General features: G+C 43.8%; 1 protein-coding gene across 1 annotated transcript in view; it reads left to right on the top strand.

The window, feature by feature from the left end:
* CALCR (calcitonin receptor) overlaps positions 1-23,701 on the top strand; it is a 459,172-nt gene that overhangs the window by 214,676 nt on the left and 220,795 nt on the right. The window contains exon 2 of the mRNA XM_073629603.1: positions 14,434-14,518. Coding sequence (XP_073485704.1) covers positions 14,435-14,518 — 84 coding nt within the window. The 5' untranslated portion in view covers position 14,434. The remainder of the gene's footprint in view (positions 1-14,433; positions 14,519-23,701) is intronic.

The raw sequence follows: 23,701 nt of genomic DNA on the forward strand, positions 1-23,701 counted from the left end.
ACTTTGGAAAGGGTGATGTCTCCCAGGATCCTGGAAAAGTTGAAGATCCAAAATCTCATGAGAAAATGCTTGAGCACAATGTCGGTATATTTTCTTGAAATGTTTGGGCTCTTCAGCAGTTCCAGGATCCCAGGAAATGACCCACTGATGACACCACCATCTACAGGAAGCAGCTAGAATCCAGGGTATAGGGTGAGTAACTTTTACTTATTTGATTTGAAAAATAAGCATCCGCTTCAAACTCCAAACTTTATTTGAAAACCCTGCACCCAGATTTTACAAATGCATTGAACCTGGTAGCTGGGGTGATGTTATTCAAGAGGATGCTCCACACCTCAGTTGAAGTGTTTAAGCCAGGCCAGTACACAAGTCTCAAGTGGCTGGACTTGTGCAACTCATAATACATTACACGGATGCTGGTGGACAGGGTCCTGGATACAATGTACACAGTGTAAACCTGGCCAGGTCTGGAGTGGTGGTTGTCTGGGGAAGAAGTCACCATCCTGGCAATCATGAGCAGACCCCTCTTTGTAGCACATGCTAGGAGACCTGGGCCGTCATGTGACATGAGCCCCAGGTGTTCGGCTGGACTGTTTGTAGGCAGGTGCAGACTGTACTCCCCTCTGTAGGTGGTGCTCGACTGAAGCTGCATTGCAGAAGGGTGAAGGAAGTTGTGAGGAACTTGGTTCCTCTATGATTTCCTAAGGTCACCATAGGAACAGCTGGCAACCAGAGGGACACTAGGGAAAGTGCAGGAACCATGCTATGACCACTTAGGAAACCCCTCATTTGGATGTGGACCACCCAGGTCACATTCCCGATCCTCGCTACAGAAGCTGTCAGCATCATTCCAAGATTACAATCCTCTGCTACTGTTTGTAAGTGGCTATGGTCAGCTGTGCCTACCTGCTGGGCCTGATTGTACATTGTAGGGACTTTCCACCTTGGCCTCTGAGTGTATTCTTTGCCTTCACTCTGCTCCCTACCCACATGTTGGAGCCCTCACCTGGAACCATGGAATAATGCAGGGCCCTGCAACATAAGTGCTCTTGAACATTTTTGGGTCGGTGCCATTGTGGACCAAGGAAACCTATTTTCAACCAATCATTGTACGCATTCTGCAGTCTGCTTGGGCTTTGAGGTGGCTGTGGGCTAAAGTGTAAGCTCCTGGACAGCCCTTTAACTGTGTGTCCCTTAGCGAAGTGTTCAGCGTTTGTAATGCCTAGCGACTTGACAACATGCGTATTGGGTCACAGATTGTACTATGTGCATGTGCAGATCTTCGGGCAAGGCCATTCATTCGATCTTCCTGACGGATGGTAGAAACATACACCAACAGAGAGGTGAATTCAATCCCTGTTCTCTGACAGGGACCTTTCATCTATATTTTTTGTTAAACTGACAAAGTTGCTTTAACGGGCATGTACAAACTATTCATGGAAACCATTTTCTTTTCAGCAAAAGAGAACTATTAATACTTACCTGTTCCATCACTCGTGCCTTCAGTCTATGCTATCTTGAAGAACTATGGGGTCCAAAAAATTCTTCTGCATCCATGACACATTTCCAAGTGGCATACAGTAGCTCTTCAAGGAATCAAAGAGTCAAGGCAACAGCAAAAGGCCAGGTATGTATTAAAAGTCTTCTTTTGCTGGAACCTTTGTAAAAAATTTTTAGAAGGCTACAGAGTTGCTTTAAACTACTTCAGAAACCTTAAAGGGGTTGTAAAGGTAAAAGTTTTTTCACCTTAATGCATTCTATGCATTAAGGTGAAAAAACTTCTGACAGAACCGCCGCCCCCAGCCCCCCCGTTTTACTTACCTGACGCCTCGAAAGTCAGCTTCGCGTTCCCGACATCTGTTCCTCCGCTCACCCTGGCCGCTGATTGGCTGCAGTGGATGGATTGAAAGCAGCGCAGCCATTGGCTCGCGCTGCTGTCAATCACATCCGATGACGCGGCGCGCCGGGGGGCGGGGCCGAGTGATACAGCGAGCGGCTATAGCCGCCGGCTGTATCACGGGAGCGCGCCCGCAAGCACTCACCACCGTGCGAGAGAGCTCGCATGAAGGTGGTAAATGCTTGCGGGGAGGAGCTGAGACAGCCGCCGAGGGACCCCAGAAGACCAGGTTCGGGGCCACTCTGTGCAGAACGAGCTGCACAGTGAAGGTAAGTATGACATGTTTGTTATTTTTAAAAAAAAAAAAAAACACCTTTACAACCCCTTTAAGAAAAGGAAATATATGTGAGCCTATCCATTTTATGATAAATTAATTTCAGGTATTAATTGCTGTCCATGTATCTGAAAGGTTATTGCTCATCACTAAATAATCTTCAATTGGTGATAAATATGTTTTTGTTTCTTCCTAATTCACCACTGCTGTTTACAAAGTCTTCGCAAGAAGATTAATGACCTTAAAAAATTCAGTTCTGTAAAACTGAACTTTAATCTGTTTATATTTTGCCTTGCCTTGCCTTGTTCCTTCTTTCGTCCCCATTAACATGTTAATGAAATTTTTAAATAAAACGTGTTTTCATTGCATATCTTATTTTTGACCCATTGTCATCATCACTGAGTCTCTGTGCTTCTCTGTGTAATGCATACAGATCATGGCTGGTGGAAGGGGCCAGCTGGGTGCTGTACATGGCTACCTGGAAACATCACAGCACCCTACTTAAAGTGGTGTTCTGCTTAAAAAAAAGAAAAAAAGAAAAATTAAGCAACTACAAATATTGCAACTGCTGACTTTTAATAATTGGACTCTTACCTGTCCCAGGGTCTAGCAATGTGGGGGAACGAAGCCCCGCTCTTCTCCCTCTCCTCTCTGTGGTTCCGGCATTGTCACTGTGGGCGCCTGGCTATGGCTTCACAGCCGGGCACGCACTGCACATGTGCGAGCCGTGCGGCGTGCTGTGACTGGCCGGGCAAATACTGCAGTTGCTGACTTTTAATAATCGGACACTTACCTGTCCCAGGGTCCAGCGATGTGGGGGAACGAAGCCCCGCTCCTCTCCCCCTCCTCTGTGTGGCGCCGGCAGTGTCACTGTGGGCGCCCGGCTGTGGCTTCACAGCCGGGCACGTACTGCGCATGCGCAAGCCACGCGGCGTGCTGTGACTGGCCAGGCAATCATCTGGGACCTGTGACGTGTCCCAGGTGATTGCCGAGAGGAAGGTGGGAGAGGTTAACTTTCTTCCGGAGCTGCGGTGCGCCGAGAGGAAGTGGGATCTAGAACCCTTTAAAATTAGGATTTCCGCTCCCCACCCCAAAAAAAATGACATGCCAAATGTGGCATGTCAGGGGGTCACCTTATCTTATAGCAGAAGTTCCATTTTTGGGTGGAACTCCGCTTTAAGTATTCTTATGAAGAGTCCTCAGCCCTGATGCAAGCAGTGGGTTGGTTCTTGAAAAGCCTTGATGGGTTGATATCAGTCTGGAGGAGTGGGCATTCCTAGGCACACTGTATTTGCATGCAGCCCACCCTACGTAGCACCCACATGTGATGCCGAGCCTCCACGACTGAAAAATAATTCGTGAAAGGGGCAGGCCAGAGATGGTCAGGCAGGGGAGGAAAGAGCTAGATCAGCTGTTTTCAACCAGGGTGCCTTCAGGTTTTTTCAGGGGTGCCTTGGCAAAATGCCTAAAAACTACCCAAAAATTGTATACAGGCAAGTGGGCAGATCAAGCCTGCCTGAACAAAGCCATATGTTTCATTGTGCTCCATTACAACCTTCCAGCTGCCAGCATCCTAACAACCAATTATGTCATTGGTTGATAATAGGGATGTCGGTTGCCTGCACAGCATCCTTGTTTGCCCCTCCTCTACCCTCCTCCATCAGCACTGGGGTCACGTTAGCTGAATGAGGGAAAAAAACTGAGGGAGAGGAGAAACACTGGCATATTAGTCAGTACCAGAGTGCAAAGGTGTATTTGTTTTGGAAGAATAAATCACCTTTAATGTTGGGTGTCCTACATGTGTGTATGTTACCGCATCGTGTAAAACTATTAGTTTCTTTTTTGACATTTTAGAATGGAGTGCCTCGACATACCTCCCAACTTTTGAACTTCAGAATGAAGAACACTTGAGGGAGGAAGTGATCTGTGGGGTGCTCAGTGTGCTGCGGCAAAATGTGGGTGTGGCCAAACTCTTAACATTGGGAGGTGCTTAAGGAGTGTGAATAAGCAAAACCCAGGTTTCCTTGAACCTATAGTTAATGCTTTGATTGCTTTGTCTGAGCCTGCCTTAAACTACTTCATTAAAATAGTCAGGGACTGCATAGCAACCAGCAACTGTCAGGATAATGAACACTTTGGTGAGAAGCAAGATCTGTCTGATGTGGGGGTGCAGCAAAAAATGTCAGGGGGACAGAGGATGCAAGGTCAGCAGGGCAGTGTATAGGAGTCAGCAGGGCAGTGTATAGGAGTCAGCAGGGCAATGTATAGGAGTCAGCAGGGCAATGTATAGGAGTAAGCAGGGCAATGTATAGGAGTCAGCAGGGCAATGTATAGGAGTCAGCAGGGCAATGTATAGGAGTAAGCAGGGCAGTGTATAGGAGTCAGTAGGGCAATGTATAGGAGTCAGCAGGGCAGTGTATAGGAGTCAGCAGGGCAATGTACAGGAGATCAGCAGGGCAGAGGACAGAGAACAGCAGGGCAGTGTACACAAGTCAGTAGGGCAGTGTACAGGGGGTCAGCAGGGCAGAGGACAGGGGTCCGCTGGGTGGGGAGCAGGGGTTATCAGGGCAGAAAACAGGGGTCAGCAGGGTGGAAGACAGGAACCAGCATGGCAGAGGAAAAGGGTCTGCTGGGCAGTGTACGGGGGTCAGCAGCCCAAAGGTCAGTATGGCAGAGAAGAGTGGTCACAAGGGCAGAGAACAGGGATCAGCAGGATGGTGGATAGGGGGTCAATAGGGCAGTGTAATAGAATCAGTATGACAGAAGAGAAGGTTAGTAGGACAGTGTACAGGGGTCTGCAGGACGGAGGACAGAAGTCAATAGGGCAGGGTACAGGGGTCAGCAAGATGGAAGACAGGGGGTCAGTAGGCCAGGGCAAAGGGGTCAGCAGGATGGAAGACAGGGCGTCAGTAGGGCAGGGCACAGGGGTCAGCAGGACAGAGGACAGGGAGTCAGTAGGGTGGGGACAGGGGTCAGCAGGACGGAAGACAGGGGGTCAGTAGGGCAGGGTGCAGGGGTCAGCAGGATGGAAGAAGGGGTCAGTAGGGCAGGGTACAGGGGTCAGCCAGATGGAAGACAAGGGGTCAGTAGGACAGGATACAGGGTTCAGCAGAACAGAGGACAGGGAGTCAGTAGGGTAGGGACAGGGGTCAGCAGGACGGAAGACAGGGGGTCAGTAGGGCAGGGTACAGGGGTCAGCAGGACAGAGTATAGGGAGTCAGTAGGGTGGGGACAGGGACCGGCGAATCCGGGACAGATGGAAGGTATGTTTCGAGGTTGCTTATATTTTTAAAGAGTGCCTTGACTGAAAAAAGGTTTATAGACACTGAGCTAGCTGAGGCTGGATATCCTCCAGCCAGGAAAAGAGGCAGGTTTTATGTGATTGTGCAGCTTCTAATGCAAGCTGTGATAAATCTCACAGTGTGCAGGTAAATTAAAGTGAGCAAGTTCAGTGCAGAAGAATAGCCTGTTGCTGTTGATTTAATTGCGCTGGCTGCAGTCTAATTAAAACTGGCCTTAAATCTCTCTTCCTTGAGTGGAAAATTCAGCGTAAAATCAGCAGTTTGTTTAGACACAGACCCGATGATAAAAGACTCCAGTTAAAGTCAGCTTTTTTTTCTGAGATTAAGGAAAATGAAAAGAGCCGCTCAGTTGTTTGATGCAGAGTGGTGACTGAACTACCCGAACCATTTACAATTTCGATTTCTGACTACGGTGGGGGATAATGTAATCTGTGCAGCTTCCTGCAGGTGTTCCTCACTGGAGTTTATCACCAACCCGAAAGCTAAATCACCTGCAGTCTTCTCAGCCAATATAAAGTCTTACCAGTTTATATAAATAATGTTATTATCATTTATTAGAAGTGATATTCTTTTTAGTGGTTAGCTTCTACAAGTAAATCAATTTTCATTCGTATCACTCAGCTGCTGTTATGGGGAGCAGTACGCTAAAATGTTTAGGTTTTTTTTGTCTGTTACTCCTCCTGAAATCTAGCAGTACTCTTACTGGTTGGTGAATGTGCCTAGGCCTCATAGCTGCATATCTGCAGTGTGAGATCTAAGGCACTACTGATGTCACTGCCATGACCAGCAATACAGGGAGTAGGGTGGGAGGGTTAAATTTCACTGCCAATGACCACCAATGTAGAGGGCATGGGAGGGTTAACTCCCACTGCCTCTGACTACCAATGTGGGGGTGGGGGAGGTAATTTTAGCTGCCATAACTACCAATGCAGGGGGAATAAGGTGGGGGGAGGTGTTAATTTTCACTTACACAGGCCACCAATGGGGGGGGGGGTATGTTTCATTACCACTGATCACAATGGGGGGAGGGGGTTAAATTTCATTGCCACTTACCACCAAAGTGAGAAAGGGTTATTAGAGAAAATAATGGTGCAGTGCTAATATCATTTAAAAAGTGAATCAAATGAAAATCTAGGTGTTTTAGAATGTCACTGCCATGACCAGCAATACAGGGAGTAGGGTGGGGGGGGTTAAATTTCACTGCCAATGACCACCAATGTAGAGGGCATGGGAGGGTTAACTTCCACTGCCACTGACTACCAATGTGGGGGAGGTAATTTTAGCTGCCATAACTACCAATGCAGGGGGAATAAGATGGGGGAAGGTGTTCATTTTCACTTACACAGGCCACCAATGCGGGGGGGGGGGGTGCGTTTCATTACCACTGACCACAATGGGGGGAGAGGGAGGGCAGTATTTATCACATTTTTTCACATAAAGGGTTATTAGTACTGACACTATTGCTGGGTGCTATTATTGTATCCACTTATACCAGTGCTGGGGGTTATTATTGTATCCACTGATACCAGTGCTGGGGCTAATTTTACATCCACTGACACCAATGCTAGCGATTATTTTTGCATCCACCGACACCGATTCCGAGGGTTATAATTGCATCTAGTGACACCAATGTTGGGGGTTATTATCGCACACACTGACATCTATGTTTGGGGTTATTTTTGTGTCCCCTGACATCAATGCTATTGGTTATTATACTCCAACTTCTTCAGTGTGCATTGCGATATGCTGCAAAAAATGCAGCAGGACCAACATTTTTGGGCATTGAGGTGCAAAAAATGCGCTTCTACTGTGCAGCCCTCTGGAGGTGTTAGGGCTGCACTTAAGTCCCTCTATAATTTTCCAGTTAACCACCATTGCTCTAGTCTAGAACCTGGAAATCAGTAGTAGAACCTGCAGCAGACACTGCCAAGTGACTGGCTTGCTGCAATCTGAACACAGGAGGTTGGCAACTTGGCACAGGTACCATTCAGTGAATGCTTTGGGTAAGGTGGATTTCTTTCTAATATATTTGCAGTGACCTCTGAAGTTTCCTCAAGGAGTTTGTATGTGTCCTGAGCATTGGAAGTAGACAACCCCATGTCTGCGATTCCCCTGGTAAATGTCCCTTTCTATAGTCTTATTTTTAAAGCATGTACAAGCATGTGTTTATTGTTACAGCAGAGTGAGCAGCTGACCAGTGAAGCATTGTAAGCGCAAATCTTTTTATCTTCACATCCAACGATAACTGACATTGTCCAATGAACGGTATGCTGCATGCTGACATTTGCTCCCTCTTCTGGCCTAAATATCTGTAAAAACGAGGACAAGCAGACAATGTGGATCAGCCTGATGCGCATAGATCATGATTCTAAGTGAACGAAAGAGCCAAGAAAAAAAAACATCTCTAACTTGAATAACTTGCTTATCCTTCTCTGCCTTTTTGGGATATGTTACGATGTTGGAATTTATTGGTTGCAACTTGTTAAAGAGCAGCTCTGGACAAACAAACTCACAACCAAAAAACCTGTATAAGAACTTTATATGCCAGCCCAAAAGGATCAAGAAATTGTGTATGTTCTCCTATATACCCACTGCTGTTGGGCTGTCTGTTTGAAATTCTAATAATGTATAGTCAGCTTAACAGAGGCGGACAAAGGATGAAGAAGATAGGTGGGAGGTGAATTGGGAAAGTCATAAGGGAACGCACATTGGCTAGCAAACTGTATGGAACATTGACTATAAGGTCCCTTTCACACGGGACGGAAACCGATTTTCTCAGCAGGGGATCTATCCACTACAGAGCGGGCACAGACACAGCCGTGCTCTATGAATGGCCGTGTGTACACCCAACTACCTCCAATCCAATCCACCATCATGGAAGTGGACGGACCTCATTCCATTTTTTCTTTAGTGGACCAGATCGGATTGGAGGTAGGCGGGTGTTTACACACAACGGTTCATAGGGATACATGGGTTATCCGATCAAGTCAACCTGAAAAACTGGCAGGGGGACCTGATTGGATCACCAGTATGAAAGGGGCCTAAAGGCGAAAGCACCCTGACAAGTTGTTGTCTCGCTCTTTTTGAAATTGGACAAAAACTACTACCATTAGCTGACAATGTTACGAAAAGCTTTTGAACATCTTATGGGTGTTATGTTGGAAAACAAAAACTGCTAAAAAAAGGGGTTCTAGGACAAGAAGAAAAATGAGAGGAAGAAAAAGAGATGAAAGACATGTAAAGTGGATGGAGAACCAGGTTGCTGATATTCAATGGTCAAAATTATGGCTTTTCTTCCACCTCAGAGCCCCAATCAGGAAAACTATAACCTAGTTACTGTATACAGTATGTTACACATACTAACAACTCATCAGCTTCCCAGTGCACTGTACCTTCCAAATTTAGAAGAGAGTCAAAAACATAAGCAGAAACAGTTTTCTGTTTCTGGTTGTAGTGCAGCCACCAGAACTTTCTGCAATGTCCACCGGTAGTAGCTCCTACCCATCCCTCCCTGACACTCTTCAGCAGTGAAGTCTTCACATCTGGTGCTCCAGTCCATTAAATCACCTTCCTGTTGCCCTCCCCCCTGGATATACTCTCCATCAGGACAGCAGAAAACTTCAGGCCACAGGCTTTGGCCTCACTGTAGCGTAACATATTGATGTAGTGGTTAGCACTTTCATCTAGCAGCAAAAAGGGTCACTGGTTCGAATCCCAACCATGACACCATCTACCTGGAGTTTGCGTGTTCTACCTGTGTGGGTTTCCTCTGGGTACTCTGGTTTCCTCCCACACTCTAAAGACATGCTGGTAGGTTAATTAGATCCTGTCTAAATTGGCCCTAGTATAGGTGTGTTAGGTTGTAAGCTTTTTGAGGGTAGGGACTGATGTGAATGTACAATGTATATGTAAAGTGCTGCGTAAATTGAAGGCGCTATATAAGTACCTAAAATGAATAAACATACTATCCCTAGGCAGCAGACCCAGGAGGACAGGAACACCCAGACAGCAGACCCGGACAGGAGCACACAGCAATGCATACCTCCTCACCATGCAGAGCCTAGGAGGCAAAAAAGCTTTCCAAGGTCCCCACCAAATTACATCCTTCCCCAGCATGCAACACTGGGAGATATAAATATTCATAACTCGGGTTATTGTATTTTCTTACAATATTGCCAGTGACACTCCCAAACAACAGGCAAAAGTAGTAACATTGAGATGTTCTAGCAGGTTTACAAACACTAACAAACTGAAGCCAAACTTCAGCTAATACTTTAACCACTTCAATACCGGCCCATAGTCAAATGACAGCCACAGATGGGATCTCCCATCCTGGGTGGCCGTCATATGACGTCCTGGGCTTCCCGGCCATCTAGGGGACGTGCGTCGCCGCGTTGCTCGGGACCCGGTGCGTGTGCCCGGCGGCCGCGATGTCCGTCGGGCACCCGCGATTGCCCGTTTACCGAGCAGGACCGTGGATCTGTGTGTGTAAACACACAGATCCACGTCCTGTCAAGTGAGAGGAGACCGATGGTGTGTTCCCAGTACAGAGGAACACCGATCGGTCTCCTCCCCTTGTGAGTCCCCTCCCCCTACAGTTAGAATCACTCCCCTAGGAAACACATTAAACCCCTCGTGTCCCCCTAGTGGTTAAACCCTTCCCTGCCTGTCACATTTATACAGTAATCAATGCAATTATATAGCAGTGATCGCTGTATAAATGTGAATTGTCCCAAAAATGTGTCAAAAGTGTCCGATGTATCCGCCATAATGTCGCAGTCATGAAAAAAAAATCGCAGATAGCCACCATTACTCGTAAAAAAAAAATTAAATAAATAAACATTTTTTAAAAATGCCATAAATCTATCCCGTATTTTGTAGACGCTATAACTTTTGCGCAAACCAATCAATATACGCTTATTGCAAATTTTTTTTACCAAACATATGTAGAAGAATACGTATCGGCCTAAACTGAGGAAAAAATTAGTTTTTTAAAAAAAAAATTGGGATATTTATTATAGCAAAAAGTATAAAATATTGTGTTTTTTTCAAAATTGTCGCTCTTCTTTTGTTTATAGTGCAAAAAATAAAAACCGCAGAGGTGATCAAATACCACCAAAAGAAAGCTCTATTTGTGGGGAAAAAAGGACGTCAATTTTGCTTGGGTACAGCGTCGCACGACCGCACAATTGTCGTTTAAAGTGCGAGAGCGCTGAAAACTAAAAATTGGTCTGGGAAGGAAGGGGGTGAAAATGCCCAGTATTGAACCAGTTAAAAGCAGTTACAGCAACAGTTTTTTTTTTTCTTTTGGGATAAAGGAGAAAGTGGCTACGTTCCTGCATATAATGGGATCATGGAGAATAAACCTAGCCACCTTCTAACAGAAAGTCAGATCACAGCAGTAAAAAGAAAAAAATAAGAATTTGGAGATTTGGAGGAGGCTGAGAGCAATAGAAGTGACTTTTTGATGTAAGAATGCATACATGAATATATATCATTTTTTTAAACCAGAGTTTAGTGTCACTTTAAGTGAGCCTCTTACATGAAAGAGCGCTCTTCTGCGGGGTGACACGAGGACTGAAAACACAAGTAGTGCCTCTTGTACACAAACTCACAAGGTCAGGATGAAATCAGGTCATCCTTTCCCGGAACACGTGTGTAGAAGTTTGCTCAGTCTTAGAATAAATGACCTATGAGCACTAGTCGAGCCTCTGTAATATTGCAATCAGAGTTGTTTTTCTGGTCTCGTTAAAAGAGTGCAGCTGCAGAATTCAGATTTGTTCTTTTCGACGCTGATGTGCTGTGACTGTTCATATATTTTAATGTTTTCTCCGAGTGCATAAGAATGGAACTATGGAGATTCAGTCATTGCCGGATTAAATTCAGATCGCTGTTAAACCTGTAGAATAAATGTGAACAAATTCCAATTTCTATGTTAATCCTTTCCTGTGTTTCCCAACAAAGTTCACAGTCTGTAGAGACAATTGATATGTTGGTAGACCTAGATGTACCTAAACCCAATCTCCAACCTACCATTAAAACCTAAAAGTACATGTGAACATGGTACTAAAGCAGCCCAGATATGGCCACGGAATTCTGATTGATATGGATGTACATCATGGGATGCTTTGTTTTGTAAACCAAAAAAATTTGGGGGTTGAATACGCTGAGTGTTGCAGTTGGTGAGAGACAGACTATAAGAGCCCTTTCACACTGGGGCGGGGGGCGGCGTTGGCGGTAAAACGCCGCTATTATTAGCGGTGTTTTACCATCGGTATGCGGACGCTAGCGGGGCGGTTTTACCCCCCGCTAGCGGCCAAGAAAGGGTTAAATACCACCGCAAAGCGCCTCTGCAGAGGCGCTTTGCTGGCGGTATAGCCACGCCATCCCATTGATTTCAATGGGCAGGAGCGGTAAAGGAGCGGCATACACACAATGCTGCTGGCAGGACTTTTTTTACCGTCCTGCCAGCGCATCGCTCCAGTGTGAAAGCCCTCGGGGCTTTCACACTGGAATGCAAGCAGCGGCACTTTTGGGTCGGTTTGCAGGCGCTATTATTAGCGCAATAGCACCTGCAAACCACCCCAATGTGAAAGGGCTCTTAATAGCAATTTAAGTATTATTATGATTATTATTATACAGCAGGGATATGCAATTAGTGGACCTCCAGCTGTTGCAGAACTACAAGTCCCGTGAGGCATAGCAAGACTCTAACAGCCAGAAGCATGACACCCAGAGTCAGAGGCATGATGGGACTTGTAGTTTTGCAACAGCTGGAAGTCCGCTAATTGCATATCCCTGTTATAGAGGATTTATATAGCGCCAACAGTTTGCACAGCAATTTACAATTTAAAGGGATGCAGTACAGTTACAATACAATTAAATACAAGAGGGTTCAGAGGGCCCTGCCCATAAGAGCTCCCAGCGGCAGTTCGGCTGTGTGTAAAATAAAAAAAAGGATATATATTATTGGAAAAAAATAACAACAAAAAAATGAAGAAAAATCAAAAATAAGTGTTATATATTATTAAATAAATAAATAAAAAATGCAACAAATGCGAAATAAATGCCAGTGGAGGGATTGGCGGAGAGTATGTGGCAGACACTGTGTGGTTGGCAAGGTGGATGGGTCTGGCAGTAGCATTCATGATAAAGGAGATGGAGTGGTAGGCCTATGAGAAGGAGGTTGCAGTAGTCAAGGTTAGAGATAATTAGGGAGTGAATGAGTAGCTTGGTGGTTTCATTAGTTGAACAGAGACGAATTTTATAGATGTTACAGAGGTGACGTATACAAGCTTTTGACAGCGATTGGATTTGAGGCCGAAAGGATAGGTCAGAGTCTAGGATTACACAGAGTACCCTGACGTGAGGGTAGGGACTGATAGTTGCATTACTGATCTTGATGGAAAAGTCATGGAGAACGGCACAAGCGGGGGGGTGGGGGGGGGGATTATCAGCTCGGTTTTCTGTTTCAATATTTTTATAGAAAATTTTTCAAAAATAGGGTCCACAATGCAGGGGGAGCATATCAAAACATTGAGAACAGGTATAAGAGAGAAATCACATATTATACCACCAGTTATTTCTGACACAAAGGGCTGCCATATAAATTAGAAATTCAACATAAAAGAAAAAAGGTTCTCATATAGCAAACGGCAATCCCACTCAGAAAACCCCCCACCAGGGGGAACATTAGAACCTGTATTTTGCCACCACCCCCCCGACATGGACCTAATGTGCAAACCACAACTAAATGAAAAGGGAGATGCAAATCCAAGACAGAAAAGGGGCACGAGGGGGGAGAAGGGGAAATGAGAAGGAAGAGAAGACAAAGAAAGGAAAGGAACAAAAGAAAACAAAGAGGGGAAGACGAAAGACAAAGCAAAAGGTGAAAGAAGGAGTGTCCGAACGCTTGCCTATCAGCTGGGTTTTAGAGGGATTTAGTTTATGGGAGTGATGCGACATTGGTGCTGATATGTTAGTAAGTTAGTATTGCGAGAGGAGACTGAAGAAGTGAGGAGTAGAGAGATAGATTTGGGTGTAGAGGTGTTATTGGAAGCCTTGGGAGGTTATCAAGTGACCAAGAGAGGAGGTGTAGATAGAGAAAAAAAGGGGTCCAAGAACAGAGCCTTGGGGGACCCCTACAGAAAGAGGAGGTTAAGAGGAAGAGACACAGTTATAGGTAACACTGAAGGAGCGCTGTGATAGATAGGAGGAGCGTTGGAAAGATCTGAATCTTGAAGGCCAAGGGAGTTTATTGAGACGGAGCGGGTGGTCAACAGTATCAAAGGCCGCAGAGAGGTATAATATACATATATTATTACTGATGTTGGTTTATCATTTGATGTCAACATTGGGTCCTTTAGATCTCCTCATGACAATGTACCTGTTAGTGCTGTGGCCCAGAACGTTTTGGTTCCTCGCCTAGCTAAAATGATTTAGGCTCCCCCCTCTGCTCTCTTGGATGTCTACATCACACATCCCAGGAGGCAGTGTATTAAAGTTGGGCGAATGTGCGTCACAAAAATCCAACGCATGTGCACACCTGACAATGTTCTCTGCCAGGTATTCGGACTGGTGGAGATGCAGCAGCATGTCTGCACGCTCTGAGTATTTTTGTGCATGTGCACACATAGTATACCTCAACTTCCAACTTATTTTCACTGTCATGCGAGATCAATACACAAAAACAACATTTTTCCCCCTCTTTATATGACTACTATAGATATTATTTTTTTTATTTTAATATGTAGTCACATAAAGAGGATGAATTATTTTTTTATGTATTTTATGCTTACCCAGTGATGCCAGACTTGGTAGGGAGTGTTGCAGTCTCTCTTTTTGATTTTTCTTTTTTTATAATGTAAGATCGATGTTTCAGAAGCAACAAATCGATGCATTTTTTTTGGTTTGTCAACAGGATATGAATTTTAATGAGTTGTTTTCTTTTCATTTCACAGGATGACAACTATGGAACTTGTATTTCTGCAAACAATGGAGGGAAAAACAAACTCCTGCTGCTTCTTCTTAATGATTCTTTTAATGGTAAGTATTTCCAATTGATTTTTTTTAAATAATGAAGTTATTTTTCAATAAAACCCTTAGCTCCTCGATTATAGTCAGGAAAATCAACCAAACTTGCAAACATACGAGGGCTGGACTGGGATCAACATGGCTCTTGACGGTTCAACTGTCCTTCTATTTTACCTGTGTTCTCTGCCATTGGAGTTATGTAGAATAAGCCATTCCTAGAATGAATGTAGATAGTAAGTTCATTGGACTTACTCAAGATTGCTTAATGAGCATAACTATGAGACAAACACATCTAAGGAAATGCCAAGATTGTCTTGATAGTCTTAAAATAAAATTACTTTTTAGGCCACTAATCTAGTGCACCTGTCTGGTAATGAAAGTCTAAAGCTAGCCACATACACCAATAGAATTTTCGAAAATGTTCATCTTTCAGAACGTTCCTTCAATTTTCCAAATGTTACTGGATGAAATTTTAGGGACTTTCAAACAAAATTAGTTGACTCAATGATGGCAAGCTTGAATGCTCTGATTTTTCAAAATTTTAATCGAATGTTCAAACAAAATTTTACTGATGTAAGGCCAACTTAAAGGGGTTGCAAACCCTTGTGTTTTTCACCTTAATGCATCCTATGCATTAAGGTGAAAAAACTTCTGTCACTGACCAGCCCCCCAGCCCCCCCCGTTTTACTCACCTGAGTCCAGTAATTCCCACGCCGGAGACGCGCTCACCCTCTCTACCCATTGTCTCAGCTCTTGATTGAATAGATTGATAGCAGCGCAGCCATTGGCTCCCGCTGCTGTCAATCAAATCCAATGACGCAGGCGCCGGGAGGGGGCGGGGCCGAGTCCGTCATTCTGTGTCTATGGACGCAAATGCTGGACTCGGGAGCGCGCCCGCATGGGGACCCCCAAGGAGAGCACTTCTCCTAGGTGGTTTCCCAATGCGGGGAGGAGCCGCAAGCAATGTTGGGGAACCCCAGAAGACGAGGATCAGGGCCACTATGTGCAAAACGAACTGCACAGTGGAGGTAAGTATGATATGTTTGTTATTTAAAAAAATAAAAAAAACAAGGGTTTAGTAACCCGTTAAGCTTCTGCTAAGGTGGGAGAACTCTTTGGTGGTGACTCAACTCTGCTGGGCTTTATTCAGTGCAAGCAAGACCTCTGCTGAGATTTCTTTCCCCCCAGGCATTTCACCCAAGCAGATCTTGATAAAGGAATTCCAGTCCTTCGATGTCCTTTGAAGCTTTAGACCTTGTTTACATTGAGCAATTACATCCGTGCCCCATGCAAGCCCATCTTTTATGGGCAGGGGGATGCACAAGTGTGCCCCATGTGAACGGGGCCTTATTATAGAACTTTGGAATGGGGTGGGCTACTCAACAAGAAGCAGTTGTTTCTTTGGCTAATGGCCCCTATATTTTTGCAAACTTCTCAACTTTCTAAAATGATAAAGAGGGACACATTTTAGCACACCGTGTTTAGCCATGCATAGGACATGCACCTGCTGAAACCCCAGTTACACAGAACTCAAAGGTCAAAGAAAATATTTAGAAAATGATATGTTGAAAATGTTTTTTTGACTTTTATTTTTCATTCATATTGACTTTTCAGAATAAGAACTTGCACACACTTCAAAGACCTATATTAGACAGCGCCACCCATACCTCCCTATTCGTTTTATGCATACTTCACCTCTGGTGGGGAATTGGGGTAAGGTAGCAGCCTTATTTCAGGTCCTTAGCATGGAATCTAATACTCATTCACTTTTATCATATACTTTTTCATATCCGGCAGTCTTCAGGCTGGAACAAGAACGTCAAAGGTCTTTCCTCTTCTGTCTCAGTGGCAGTGTTGGAAGTTGCTTCCTTCTGTACTAAGTGGGTGCTCATATAATGATGAGTGAGTGCTACTCAACCAAGGAGTACTGGGAGCAGGGTTGTGCCTCCCATAAGGCCAACGGAGGCAGCTGCATCAGGCAGCACTCATGGAGGACACTCCATCCTCAGTGTATGTTAAGCTCTGTGTATGTTTAGCCCCAGGCTGCACAGCACCATTGGTTGTTTTGGTGAGGGCGACAACCAATGCTGGGTGGATTGGAAGCAAAAATGGCCCCTGGCAGGGCCCTGACATCACCCCAAGGGGCAGGTCCATGACAACCCGGGCTCACAGGAAGTGGGTTAAATTCTGACAACTATTGGTGGAGTGGAAGTACTTCAGAAAACAGCTAAATGTTAAAGCTGAGTGTTGCAACAAAAGCTTATTTTTTTTTATTGTGACAGATGAAAGGAAGCAATAAAGAAAAAAGTTCAAATTCCGGAGTTTCAAGTTTAAACTGAAATGCTTGAATTTGTTTCTTATTACATAATTATTCATTTCCTATGCAGGCGATTATTTTTGGATTATGAGAGTAAAGAGAACGTGGATCAAACCCATGCAAGGATTTCTTATCAGTAACATAATTCATTAAAAAAAATAATCTTATTAATGCTATATAAATATAGCCATAGTAATGGCATGTAACAAGTATTAGTGCTGAGTTTCAAAGTGACATCAAAGTCAACTCAGAATTCATCTTTAAACAAAAAATGTTTTATATTTAAATATGTATTTAGTTTTGCAATTTTTAATTTAAAGTGGCACTTGCGGGGGGAATGAGGGCTCCAACCATATTGCAAAATGAATCATCTTAAAGTTGAATTCCAGGCAAACCGCTAAATACACAAATCAATGTATGCTTATCCACCAAAGGCTTTTATTTCTGTCTATCCAGTCCTAAAATTTACACAGCTGGTACTGGTGACCCCACAATAGGGATAAAACTTTTTTGCGGAAGGGAGTTGAATAAGACACGTGGCCAAATGAGAAGAAAACACGAAACGCGTTGGGCCGAATATCGACAAGATTACCACGCACTAACGATTTACTTTTGTAACTTGCTGTTTTTATCCATTATACTTTTGGTGATGTTTGCACCCACATAATTTTATATCTTCCTCAATAAATAAATATTATTTATATAATTTTTGTTTATATCCTTTTCCTTGTTGCCTAAAAAGTCCCTAATACTCACCTGGGGGTATCTGTCCATTCAAATTAAAATGAGAAGAAAAGAGGTTTAACCTTAAACTGCGTAGAGGGTTCTTTACTGTAAGAGCGGCAAGGATGTGGAATTCCCTTCCACAGGCGGTGGTCTCAGCGGGGAGCATTGATAGCTTCAAGAAACTATTAGATAAGCACCTGAACGACCACAACATACAGGGATATACAATGTAATACTGACATATAATCACACACATAGGTTGGACATGATGGACTTGTGTCTTTTTTCGACCTCACCTACTATGTAACTATGTAACAGCTGTGCCCCAACAGCCACAGCCCTGTCTAGCAAAGAAAGGGACCTGGTAGTTATTGAGTGCAGTTTCACTTACAGGTCTCCTCCTCACTACACCCCCCCTCCCTCCCTAAACTTTCAACTGGACAGTAAAACGAGCACACTGATGAGCACATCTCTCTACCATTCTGGTCTCTCCTCCTATCAGCATGCTCATTGCACTGTAGCACACCTGATTGACTCTTTGTGCTGCTGCTTTTTCCTCTCCTTCTCTGGGCTCAGCTGTACAGGCTGTTACCAAATCAGATTCAGGTACTTACACTGCTTGCATTTAAAAAATACATTTGATTAGAGCTGAATTACCTTTGCCTTTTATATTTCCTTGGACCGCTGGAAGATTTACCCCAGCCCCCAGGCTATTTTTTGCGATACGGTACTGCGTTACTTAAACTGACAATTGTGTGGTGGTGCAACTCTGTACGCAAATAAAGTGAATGTCCCTTTTTCCCCACAAATAGAGATTTCTTTTGGTGGTATTTGATCACCTCTGCGTTTTTTATTTTTCGCGCTATAAACAAAGAAAGGCCAATAATTTTGAAGAAAAAACCCAAAATTTTTTACTTTCTGCTATAAAACATATCCAATAAAAAAAAAATGAAAAAATCGAATTTCTGCACCAATTTAGACCAAAATGTATTCTGCTACATGTTTTTGGTAAAAAAAAACAAAAACAACAACTTATAGCGGGGCTGCGATATTGCAGCAAACAATCGGACACATACTGACACTTTTGACACTTTGCAGGAACCAGTGACACTAATACAGTGATCAGGGCTAAAAATATGCACCGTCACTGTACTAATGACACTGTACTGGCTGGGAAGGGGTTATCATTAGGGGCGTACAAAGGGTTAACTGTGCGCCTAGCCAGTGTTTGTGTTTACTATGTGTGCTGCTTTTACTAGGGGGAGAGATGGATTTGAATCCCTGCTTTGCAGGAACACAAAATCAATGCCTTCCCCCCTGTCAGAACGGAACTCTGCCTTGTTTACATAGTTCCGTTCAGAGTCTCTCCCCTACGATCGGCGGGTGCTGGTGGACATCAAGTGCCCAGCACCTGCAGATCGGCTTCTGCTGTGAATAATCACAGCAGAAGCAGTGCGCCTCCTGCAGGCGGAAGTGTAAGATCATGTATATACACATGATCTGGTGCACAGTTGCCGCCCTGTAGCAGCAAAACTTCTGTAGGGCGGTCACTAAATGATTAAATAATATTTTCAATGTGTGTAAATGTTTTAGAAGCTCTGTTTTGCATAATTACAGTGCCTTGAAAAAGTATTCATAAAAAATTTTCCGCATTTTGTCATGTTACAACCAAAAACTTAAATGTATTTTATTGGGATTTTATGTGATAGACCAACACAAAGTGGCACATAATTGTGAAGTGGAAGGAAAATAATAAATGGTTTTCAACATTTTTTACAAATAAATATGTGAAAAATGTGGCGTGCATTTGTATTCAGCCCTCTTTACTCTGATGCCCCTACAGAAAATCTAGTGGAACCAATTGCCTTCAGAAGTCACCTAAACAGTAGATACAGCCCTCAGAGGTTTGTTAGAGAACCTAAAAACCTTAGTGAACAAACTGCATCATGAAGGCCAAGGAACTCACCGGACAGGTCAGGGATAAAGTTGTGGAGAAGTTTAAAGCAGGGTTAGATTACAAAAAAATATCCCAAGCTTTGAACGTCTCACGGAGCACTGTTCAATCCATCATCCGAAAATGGAAAGAGAATGGCACAACTGCAAACCTACCAAGACATGGCCGTCCACCTAAACTGACAGGCCGGGCAAGGAGAGCTTTAATCAGAGAAGCAGCCAAGAGGTCCATGGTAACCCTGGAGGAGCTGCTTGCTGTGGGGGCACTCAATAGGAGGGAGGGGCCAGGAGAGCCGAAGAGGGACCTGAGAAGAGGAGGATCGGGGCTGCTCTGTGCAAATCCACTGCAACAGAGCAGGTAAGTATAACATGTTTGTTATTTTTAACTAAAAAAAAATGAGACTTTACAATCATTTTAAGTATCCCGTGGTCTAATACCTCTCCCCTTAAAAGCTCTTCAAGCAATAAAACCTTAAGAGCCATGACATATGAAGGACATACACTTCCAGATTTCCACTCAACCTGTTAACCCCTGACCTCCAAAACCACCCCCTTTTACCCCATAAATGAAATGACAAGGTTTTGGAGTAAAATGGCCTTAGGGCCTTTTATTTAAACAATTAACGTAAATTAAATAACATTTTAAATAACCATCAACTAAAACTTCTTTATATTTTTGGTGGTCTTTGAGGGCAACAACACACAACTTGGTCACTGCGAACAACTTCCTTTAAAACTCAGGCCTCCAGTCGCAAGTGACCTACCATTTAACCCCTTCCTGGTTAAACCCCTCGTTAACCGGAAGGTACCCAGGAACCACATACCACAGATGGGTCCCAACAACCTTATATACCAGCCTTCTTCTCTTCCTCCAAAGACCTACCACTGCCGGGCTGTCCTGACAGCCCAACTGACATAATGACCAAACATAGGGAGGGCAGGTGGGAATCTCCACATTCTCTGCTCTCACCTGATGTCACTTCCTCTCTTCCTATTACTAACTTCCGCCAGTCTCCTTCCGGCTCTTAACCACCCCCTTTTCTTAAAGGAGCGCCTACCAAGCTTACCCCTGTCTGTCCTGCTGCCCTACTTCTGTCATGCTGTCCCTCCGCCCATGTATTTTATTCTTTTGCTCCGGGACTCCCTTTCCCTAGACTGTTTATTGGAGCCAGGGTGAATGGACTGTTGCTTGTGTGGACAGGCAGCCTCTGCACTCATTGTGAAAGAACTGGTTACATCAGCAGTCGTTGTGGGGGTTAGCGCTACATCAGCATTTGTCAATCAGAGAAACTGAAGGATTACTGTAAAAACCCAACAGAAATACAGTACCCCTAACCAAAATCTAGTGGAACTAATTGCCTTCAGAAGTCACCTAATTAGTAAATAGAGTCCACCTGTGTGTAATTTAATCTCAGTATAAATACAGCTGTTCTGTGAAGCCCTCAGAGGTTTGTTAGAGAACCTTAGTTAACAAACAGCATCATGAAGGCCAAGGAACACACCGGACAGGTCAAGGTTAAAGTTGTGGAGATGTTGGAAGCAGGGTTAGGTTATAAAAAAATATCCCAAGCTTTGAACATCTCATGAGCACTGTTCAATCCATCATGCGGAAATGGAAAGAGTATGGCACAGCTGCAAACCTACCAAGACATGGCCGTCCACCTAAACTGACAGGCCGGGCAAGGAGAGTATTAATCAGAGAAGCAGCCAAGAGGCCCATGGTAACTCTGGAGGAGCTGCAGAGATCCACAGCTCAGGTGGGAGAATCTGTCCACAGGACAACTATTAGTCATGCTCTCCACAAATCTGACCTTTATGGAAGAGTGGCAAGAAGAAAGCCATTGTTGAAAGAAAGTCATAAGAAGTCCTGTTTGCAGTTTGTGAGAAGCCATGTGGGGGACACAGCAAACATGGAAGAAGGTGCTCTGGTCAGATGAGACCACCTTCCAGCAGGACAACGACCCTAAACATACAGCCAGAACTACAATAGAATGGTTTAGATCAAAGCATATTCATGTGTTAGAATGGCCCAGTCAAAGCCCAGACCTAAATCCAATTGAGAATCTGTAGCAAGACTTGAAAATTGCTGTTCACAGACGCTCTCCATCCAATCTGACAGAGCTTGAGCTATTTTGCAAAGAAGAATGGACAAAAATTTCTCTCTCTAGATGTGCAAAGCTGGTAGAGACATCACCAAAAAGACTTGCAGCTGTAATTGCAGTGAAAGGTGGTCCTACAAAGTATTGATTTAGGAGGGCTGAATACAAATGGTGTGTTCCTTGGCCTTCATGATGCTGTTTATTCACTAAGGTTCTCAGGTTCTCTAACAAACCTCTGAGGGCTTCACAGAACAGCTGTATCTACTAATCAGGTGACTTCTGAAGGAAATTGGTTCCTTTAGATTTTCGTTAGGGGTATCAGAAGAAAGGGGGCTGAATACAAATGCACACCACACTAATCACATATTAATTTGTAAGAATTTTTAAAAACTATTTATCATTTTCCTTCCACTTCACAATTTTGTGCCACTTTGTGTTGGTCTATCACATAAAATCCCAATAAAATACATTTATATTTTTGGTTGTAACATGACAAAATGTGGAAATTTTCAAGGGGTGTGAATACTTTTTCAAGGCACTGTAAGAAGGAATCCACAAAGCTACATATGTAATACACAGTCTTAAAAATGTGATACATCAGGCATATGAAAATGTCAACATTTCACAGCAAAGTAAACCTTCAAATATGAATCACCGAGCCTCTTTTTGAGATTTGTTGTTTACAAGTTAAAAACAGATTTTTTTGCTAAAAAAATTACTTAGACCCCCAAACATTATACATTTATACTAGAATTATTGCTCTCACTCTACCGATCATGGCGATACCTTACATGTGTGGATTGAGCACCGTTTTCATATGCGGGCGCTACTCACATATGCGTTCGCTTCTGCATGCGAGCTCTGCAGCATGGGGTCCGTTCAAATTTTTTTTTATTATTATTATTTATTTTACCTTTTATTTTTACACTGTTCTTTAAAAAAAATGGTGTCACTTTTATTCCTATTACAAGGAATGTAAACATCTCTTGTAATAGAAACAAAGCATGACAGGATCTTTTAAATATGAGATCTGGGGTCAAAAAGACCTCAGATCTCATATTTACACTAAAATGCAATAAAAATAAAAAATAAAACGAAATGTCATTAAAAAAAAAAAAAAAAAATTTTGCTTTAAGAGCTATGGACGGAAGTGGCGTTTTGATGGCGCTTCCGCCCTGCAAAGGTATGGAGATGGGTGGGGGCCATCTTCCCCTCACTCATCTTCATACCAAGCCAGGAAGAGGACCCGATCACCTCCGCAGCTACCGACGGCTCCAGTAAGCGGCGGAGGGCACCAGAGAGCGGTGGGGGGGGCCTCCCGTCGCACAGCTCCCAACTGTCCCTGATTTGAAGCAATGTCTCTCTGTCCCTCTTTCCCCCTCATTTGTCCCTCATTTTGGTCTGATCTATATACTTATATATAAAATGCACTTTTTATCTTTCAAAAAGTGTTTCCCAGTCCTAAACCTTTCATCCAATTTCTAAATTGCTGCATTTGTACATTTTAAAAGCCAATAAAAAGTAATAGTAGTGGTAAAAAAAAAAGCACTTGTGGATTTGATTAACCTTTTTTGGGTTAATTCTCCTTTAAGGGGGTGTGGCAGGGGGCGTGTCCTATGCCTACATACGTTTGTTAGTAGGTGCCCCTCATTCCCATCTCAAAATGTTGGGAGGCATGCCTGTCCCTGATGAAAGTGATCTCGCGGCGAATCCGCCGGAGAGACCACTATTATTGGAAACCAGACGGCTCACTGAAGAAGAGGATACCAGGGTTATGGTAGTTAGCTGCTGCCATAACAAAGATCCCTCTTCAAAGTGCCGACGTATATTGGCGTGAGCCGGTCTGGAAGTGGTTAACTGGGAATGTGTGCTTAGAGCAAGTAAATGGTAGTTTTCCTGTAAAACGAGGCAGTCAGGCTTCTTCTGCATTAACTTTCCAAACTGCATTAACATGCGGCCGGCCATCTGCACCTGTAAAACCTCAAGACACATCTCTGTACAGAGTGCCCGCTGAAGCTTGAATTTATATGGAAATGAACACAGTGTGCCTCTCTGCAGACTGTAATAATTGCTTGTATTTCTGTCTGGGAGCACAAAGTG

Source organism: Aquarana catesbeiana, linkage group LG05 (assembly GCF_042186555.1).
Source record: "Aquarana catesbeiana isolate 2022-GZ linkage group LG05, ASM4218655v1, whole genome shotgun sequence".
Classification (NCBI taxonomy): domain Eukaryota; kingdom Metazoa; phylum Chordata; class Amphibia; order Anura; family Ranidae; genus Aquarana; species Aquarana catesbeiana.